The sequence below is a fragment of the Nanorana parkeri genome, unplaced genomic scaffold, assembly GCF_000935625.1.
Source record: "Nanorana parkeri isolate BGI_ZX_2015 unplaced genomic scaffold, ASM93562v1 scaffold802, whole genome shotgun sequence".
In the NCBI taxonomy this organism is placed as follows: Eukaryota; Metazoa; Chordata; class Amphibia; order Anura; family Dicroglossidae; genus Nanorana; species Nanorana parkeri.
In genome coordinates this window covers 458,426-466,616 of record NW_017307070.1, presented here as the reverse complement: position 1 = coordinate 466,616, position 8,191 = coordinate 458,426, and the positions used below count along the sequence as shown (strand labels likewise).

The following is an 8,191-nucleotide window of genomic DNA, read 5'->3' as shown; positions in this document are numbered from 1 at the left end:
CTACCCTCCATGTCTTTTCAGAGATTTTGGCATTTAAATAAGGTGCTTTAAATCAATATCTGCCTTTGACGCGATGGTGACTTCCATTACTAGGCCAGTCGCCATTGGCAACCAGAGAACATTCTGACCAGTACAAGCTACAGGCTCCTAATTGAATTTAGACACCCTTCCCCCTCAACTCCCCCTCTGAGCATTTCGGGCAGGCGAACATCATATACCCTCCTGTAGTCACACATTACTGACAGCCCATTTCTGGTGATTTCTATTCCATTTTAATTGCTTTTTTTTTAAACTCATAGTGATGAGTGGACACAAACACTCGATTTATCAGATATTGGCTCCAATCAAAATTATTTTGGCATTAAGGCCGGAATTTCACCCATGCATTTTTGTTCTGATGTCTCTTTTTTTAATTGTGTCCTTCCCCGGGTTCTATCAGCATGAAGTTTATAAAAGATATTGTTTTATTTAATATCACTCAGGAGTCCATCCCGTTTAATGCCGTATTAAGTGCAAGTCGTGGAGCATTAACGATCATTTCTTTCCCAGCGGGCGCTCGGAGGCGTTATTGCTGGAACGGCGGCGTCCTTATGTGTAAACCTAAATCAATTAAAGAAGAAAAAAATATATACTTAATGACTCCGATGTATCGCGTGTCGTAGGGAGGATATTCTCCGGCAAATTCCCTTCTTAGCGGACCCTGTGCCTGGTCTAGGGATACCATTCCTTGGCTAGTGACCTTATTCCTGGCCTAGTGACAGGTTGCCTTGCATGGTGACACCATACCTGGTCTAGGGATACCATTCCTTGGCTAGTGACCTTATTCCTGGCCTAGTGACAGGTTGCCTTCCATGGTGACACCATACCTGGTCTAGGGATACCATTCCTTGGCTAGTGACCTTATTCCTGGCCTAGCGACAGGTTGCCTTGCATGGTGACACCATACCTGGTCTAGGGATACCATTCCTTGGCTAGTGACCTTATTCCTGGCCTAGTGACAGGTTGCCTTGCATGGTGACACCATACCTGGTCTAGGGATACCATTCCTTGGCTAGTGACCTTATTCCTGGCCTAGTGATAGGTTGCCTTGCATGGTGACACCATACCTGGTCTAGGGATACCATTCCTTGGCTAGTGACCTTATTCCTGGCCCTAGTGACAGGTTGCCTTGCATGGTGACACCATACCTGGTCTAGGGATACCATTCCTTGGCTAGTGACCTTATTCCTGGCCTAGTGACAGGTTGCCTTGCATGGTGACACCATACCTGGTCTAGGGATACCATTCCTTGGCTAGTGACCTTATTCCTGGCCTAGTGACAGGTTGCCTTCCATGGTGACACCATACCTGGTCTAGGGATACCATTCCTTGGCTAGTGACCTTATTCCTGGCCTAGCGACAGGTTGCCTTGCATGGTGACACCATACCTGGTCTAGGGATACCATTCCTTGGCTAGTGACCTTATTCCTGGCCTAGTGATAGGTTGCCTTGCATGGTGACACCATACCTGGTCTAGGGATACCATTCCTTGGCTAGTGACCTTATTCCTGGCCCTAGTGACAGGTTGCCTTGCATGGTGACACCATACCTGGTCTAGGGATACCATTCCTTGGCTAGTGACCTTATTCCTGGCCTAGTGACAGGTTGCCTTGCATGGTGACACCATACCTGGTCTAGGGATACCATTCCTTGGCTAGTGACCTTATTCCTGGCCTAGTGACAGGTTGCCTTGCATGGTGACACCATACCTGGTCTAGGGATACCATTCCTTGGCTAGTGACCTTATTCCTGGCCTAGTGACAGGTTGCCTTGCATGGTGACACCATACCTGGTCTAGGGATACCATTCCTTGGCTAGTGACCTTATTCCTGGCCTAGTGACAGGTTGCCTTGCATGGTGACACCATACCTGGTCTAGTGACTCCATACTTGGCCAATGTCAGGAAGAGCAAGGGCCGCCAATATCTTACATAGTTACATAGTATTTGAGGTTGAATAAAGAAATAAGTCCATCAAGTCCAACCTATTGTGTGTATGCATTTATGAGCAGGTGTGTGCGTGTGTATGAGGCCATGTGTGATTTTGCTCCCAGCAGTACCTGTACCCCTGTATGTTACCTGTACCCCTGTATGTTACCTGTACCCCTGTATGTTACCTGTACCCCTGTATGTTATGGTCTCCAAGGAAATCGTCTAAGAGTTTCTTGAATGATTCCACACTCTTAGCCGAGATCACTTCCTGTGGCAGCGAGTTCCAGACCTTAGCCGCCCTCTCTGAGAAGAACCCCTTGCGATCGCGTGTTGACATTTTTTTCTCCACCAATTTTTGGTGGTGGCCTCTGGTCTTTGTTACGGGGTTAACCGTAAACAGTTTGTTAATAATGTTGCTGTCACCACTGAACATTTTATACAAGAAAATCATGCCCCCCCCCCCCCTTAATCTCCTCACTTCCAAAGAGAACATATTTAATTTTAACAGCCTTTTATTCACACGTTAACATGCATTGCATTCAAAGAAATGGTCTGGCAATGCACCAAAACATCTGAAAAAAATGGACATGTACCATTTTTCGGATGCGGGGCACCTTGGTATTGCATGGCTATACGTAGTGCCCTTCTACAACTGGGTTGGAGCTGCGTTGCCTTGGGGTGTTGGGGTGCCATTCAAAATGAATGGGACTGCAATGCACTAATACATAATGTACCTCAGTGGAAAGGTGTAAATAGACCCAATCTCTATATGAGGGGTAGGCAACCTCCGGCCCTCCAGCTGCGTTGCAATGACAAATCCCATTAGGTATTGCAAGAGCCACAGGCATGACTCCCAGATGCATGATTGGATTTGAAGTTTCGCCCCAGCTGAAGGGCCCGAGTGTGCCTAGCCCTGCTCTGTAGCATTTATTCCCCATCAGAGGGAACTTTAATGCAGGAATTTTGTATATTACCACCGCTAACCAACCCCCTCCTGAAAATTCCTGTCTCCCAGGTGTCATGCCTATACATTGAGCTAGAACAAGCATGGCTCCATTTGGTGATCATTTCAAAGCCACAAGGCAGCCAGGCAATTAGCATCTTTAGAAGGATGAGTAAAAAGACGGGATATGTAATTAAAGTTTCCTTTGAAGGCCAAACTGCCCACTATGCATTGCGTTATGGCATGTATGTTAAAGGAGAACTATCACCTCATAGTTTGGATGGATTCCCCCCTCCCCGCTCCGATCTGCCGGCGCTGACTGGCGGATGGGGCCGGGGGCGGGTACAGCTGGCTCTGCCTCAAGATAGGCAGAGCCAGCTGTCAGTCACGCAGCTGGGCGGATCCCGTCATCTAAGTCGGGATCCGCTCCGGCTGCGGCCTCTCAGTATACCGCGAGCTGTAGCTCGCGGTATACTGAGCTTAGCGTAACGGGAGGACGATAGTTTGTGTCCTCCCGTTACCCTAAGGAGAACTATGGGGGAAAACACTGACCCCCATAGTTCTCCTTTAAGGCAGCTCATTTACATTGAATGGGATGGCAGCACAACTCAACACGAGTTAAAAAAAAAAAGTGACTTTCACCTTTACTCCCATCCCCCCATTGTACGCATTGGAATGTGAACCATCTTTGCGATGCGCTGGACTGAAATGTGAAGGACACCACTTTGAGGATCATGTGTTAACCATGTGTTGGGAAATGCCCCTTGCCACCATGCACAAGTCCAAATGGGGCCTAAGGAAGCTTCCCCCCAAATCTAATGTCAACTGACCAATCACAGCCCCCTTCCGCATCTACAGACTCATGTAGATATCCCCCTCCGATCCTCATGAGTCTGGATTGGCCAGAATGGTTTCAAAAGATTCATCAGCAACGCAATATAAAGGGGGAAAACAAAGTTTTAATCCCAAACACTTCCCATTTCTGCTCCTCTGTGTGGTTGTGCCTGCTAATGTCTTCTCTTCTCTGTTGCAGGTGGACCGTCAGGCCCAGTTCATACAGGGTTACCGGGTCATGTACCGCCCCAAATCCAGCGTTTGGGTCGTCCAAGATGTCAAGTCCCCAACCGAGCGCTTGGTGGTCCTGGTGGACCTGAAGCGGGGGACGGAGTACGTGCTGGTTGTGAAGGAGGTGAGAACAGCCCGAAGTGCAGATCACTAAGAGGCACTCGTGTGGAGATAAGGGTGGATTGGGGTTATCTGTCTTGAGGATTTCCTCTCCTGCTGTGTGAAAATAAAATCCCCAGAGGAATGCTAGACTAGAGCAGGGTGGGGGATGTTCCAGCTGTCTTGCTAGCATTTCCGTGGGCCATATGAAGGGAATGTGTCAACGAAACGAAATGACTTTACTGTAGTTGGATATCAGTTTGAGATGCTTCTATGATCATTCACAATTCATTGACATTTGTCCTACAGTTGACCTTCGAGGAGACGTTCCATTCTCATAGACTTGTATGGGAACACAAAACCAAAGCCGCAAGAGTACTCCCCACTGAATTCCTGGGTTATAAGCAGGGGCGTCCCGAGGCTGGGGGTCACCCGGAGCGGAGACCGGGTGACATCCCGGCGTGCCGTCATCGCGCATGCACGGTGGTCTTATTGACGCCTTCCGGCGGTCATCTTGGTGATGGACGCCAGCAGAGAGAGGAGGGGGACGTTCACCCGGCGGGATGAGGTATGCTGCCGGGTCCCTACCTCTCTCCTCCATTGGAGTGTCACCCCTCCATTGGCACCCGGGTGCGGGCCGCACCCCCCTTATGACGCCACTGGTTATAAGACCTAAAAAATGTTCCCCCTCTAGTGAAGTCCTGGAGGCAAGCATGGGAGGAGTTGACGAGGGAGCTGGAATTGACGCCTGCCGGCAGCCATCTTCGTGATCGATGCCGGCAGAGAGAGGTGGGGACGTTCACCTGGCGGGATGAGGTATGCCACCGGGTCCCCACCTCTCTCCTGACACTGTCGGGCTCTCGGTCCGTGACCGAGTGCCCGACTTTTCATAGGGGGTGACACCAAAATGACTGTCACCCCTCCAATGGCACCCGGGTGCGGGCCGCACCCCCCTTGTGTCGCCACTTGCTATAAGACCTAAAAAATGTTCCCCCATGTGGACCAAGATCATCAGGAAAGTTCTGATCAACAGGGAACGAGGAACTAAGTTTTCCCCCAGGGTGGGAAGTTGGACTTGGTGGGGATCTTTGGTGCTATTTCGCTGTTATCAGTTCAGTCCATGCCTGGACATCTTATGTAACCACATTCTACACCTAATCCCAGCTTCCTCCAAATCAGACACTGAGCGTTCATGTATGAACCGTCAGATCACCAGCGTGGGCCTGCCAGTCATAACATTCCATGGGTGCAAACACGGCTCGCTGTCGCAGCTTCTGCTGTCTGTAGTATCTCTTCCTTTTGATAATATATTGTGAGCTTCCCCTCCCGGAATGCTCTGACTTCATTGTGAAAAAATCTCGCCGTTTCTCCAAACTATTATCCACTAAACAAAAATGTGAACTATATTTGATAAGCACCTCGTGGAAGGAAAATGTCAGTTCCGGGTGCAATAGGATGCTGGGGTATCATTTGTAGCAAATAATACGAGTACAAAACACAAAGTATGAGGGTAAATGCGGCTCGGCTTGTTCGGCTTCACTTACCGACAACAAGAAATGTTATTCAGAAAAAAGTTTGTTGAAATATTTACACTGGGGGCAGGTAAGAGGACACGGGGACTGTAAACTTTCTTTGTTTACATTGTTAAAATGTTTCACGTTTTTCTGTTATCAAAGTATCAGGAATTGGAGGGAATGTTTAGAGGAAGGTGAAGTGATACTGAACACGTTATTTCATGGCACCAAGTTAAAAGGAGAATTATGAGGGGGGTGATTTTCACTCAGCCTCGTAATCTGAGCCGACCTGTGACAATGAGACTGTCACGGGTCGGCTCAGTAGATCGGGAAGTGAGCGAACACATACCGGCGCTCGCTCACTTCTTGATCTATCCGTGCAGAGAGCCGTGACTGTCACTCACGGCTCCCTGCACGGATTCCCCCCCTCCCCTGTCCGACCCTCCAGCACTGACTGGCGGAACGGACGGGGGAGGGTACAGCTGGCTCTGCCTCTAGATAGGCAGAGCCAGCTGTCACTCACGCAGCTGGGTGGATCCCGGCACAATTGTCGGGATCTGTTCCGGCTGCGGCATCTCAGTATACCGCGAGCTGTAGCTCCCTATATACTGAGCTTTGGGTGACGGGAGGACGCTAGTTTGTGTCCTCCTGTTACCCTTAGGAGAACTATGGGGAAAAGCCCTGACCCCATAGTTCTCCTTTAAAGAAGTCTTTTTGACCAATATATTTTGTTGCTTCCCTTGCATGCTTGACTGGTTGACAGTCCCTATTGAGGACCTTTTACAGAAGGATGAGGTTGGTCATAATTTGGTTGCAATTTTTTTTTAAAGCTTTTGTGTTTTTTTCCAGTTCCCAGTGCGCCTCCGCAGTCTGTCTCCGTGGTGACTGTCGGTACAAGCAACAGTACCAACATCAGCATCACATGGGAACCTCCTCCTGTGGAGCACCAGAATGGGATTATCCAGGACTACCGGGTGAGTTTACAGTTTTCATATGGGAATCTCTAACTTTGAAACAGAAGATCACGGCCTATACAAAAGGGATCCAGATTATAAAAGAGTTAGGTCATTCCGTTCCAGAGAGCACACAATCATCATCAACAACCATCTCCGCCCTACAACATACAATATAGGGCCAAAAGTATTGAATCCTTCCCCTGGTCGGCTAGAACTATGAGGTGAGTGGAAATCACTCATCTCATAGTTCTCCTTTTAAGTCCAGGTGTTCCCAGTGAAAAGTACTGTTGATACTACAGCATATGAATACATTGTAGACAATTGTCTTCTTCCAGCCTTGTGGTCACAGTTTGAAGACCCTTTTTCTGTTCCACCATAACTGTCCCCTGTGTAGAAAGCCAGCTCCATAAAGACACGGTGTGACCAGCTTGGTGGAGGAACTTGAGTATCCTGCACAGAGCCACGACCTCAACCCTACTGAGCACCTTTGGGATGAACTGGAATGCCGATTGTGAGCCAGATCTCCTCATCCAAAATCAGTACCTGACCTCAGTCGTCATCCAAAATCTTGTATAAAGCTTTCCTGGAAGTGTGGAGGCCATTAAAGCCACAAAAGGGCCAACTCTATAATAATGCCCATTGGGGGAAGGAAATAACACATTAAGGACCATTGTGTGGAAATGAGATGTCAAACAAGCTCATCTAGGTGTTTACAAACCTGAGGTCATATAGTGTACTTTACCACCACAATTGAGCATTAGGCCTTTGTAGGAACTGAAGGTGAACATTTACTGCTCAAAGTAACTGCGGGGCCGGCCGATGATATTTTATGGCCAAGTTAGACAATGGCAGAGGACAACCAGCGGATGGGTTCCTGTAAGTGATGTTTCTTTTTGTTAAACAAATAAAATTGTTGCTGTTTGAAGAACATTTTTAGCACTGACACTTAGACTGTTCTCCTTCTCCCCAGATCTGGCTTTTAGGAAATGAATCTCGGTACCACATAAATAGGACAGTGGATGGAACCGTGCACAGTAGCGTCATCCGAGGACTCGTTCCGGGAATTCTGTACCGCGTTGAAGTGGCCGCAGCAACCAGCGCTGGTTTTGGGGTTAAAAGCCAACCAATCACCATCCAGATTAGTAAGTGTCTGACCCTCGGATAGCACTGTATGGGCAAGGTTATTACCCTGTTTCCTCGAAAATAAGACCTAGTACTATTTTGGGGAATTGCTAAAATATGAGACCTACCCCGAAAATAAGACCCAGTTGTGACCATTCCCAGGGCCGGTGGTGGCATTAGGGGGAACTTGAAGAGCCGCGGGAGAGAAGCAGCGGTGCCAACTAAGCCAGCGCTAGAGGAAGCGAGGCGGCACCGGAGGGAGCAGAGCCGCATAAGCCGATGCTTCCTCTATAGCCCCGCCTCCTGTCACAGGCGGAGTAATACCAAATGCACTCCGCCTGTGAGTAATCCATAGTGAAAGTGCGCTTCGCTCATTCTGGTTACCAAATTGCTCTTGGAAAGGTACGGCACCCCTGATTGCCCTGATCACCCTATTCTTAACTTTGCCATTTTGGAATATTTAATTTGGATTTGCATTAACTTTGCATTGTTGTATATTAAAAAAAAAAAAAAAAAAATCAGA

General features: G+C 48.4%; 1 protein-coding gene across 1 annotated transcript in view; it reads left to right on the top strand.

The window, feature by feature from the left end:
- Positions 1 to 8,191, top strand: part of ROBO3 (roundabout guidance receptor 3) — a 136,753-nt gene that overhangs the window by 104,794 nt on the left and 23,768 nt on the right. The window contains exons 15-18 of the mRNA XM_018564975.1: positions 3,946 to 4,101; positions 4,386 to 4,473; positions 6,440 to 6,564; positions 7,517 to 7,688. Of these exons, the coding sequence (XP_018420477.1) occupies positions 3,946 to 4,101; positions 4,386 to 4,473; positions 6,440 to 6,564; positions 7,517 to 7,688 (541 nt within the window). The remainder of the gene's footprint in view (positions 1 to 3,945; positions 4,102 to 4,385; positions 4,474 to 6,439; positions 6,565 to 7,516; positions 7,689 to 8,191) is intronic.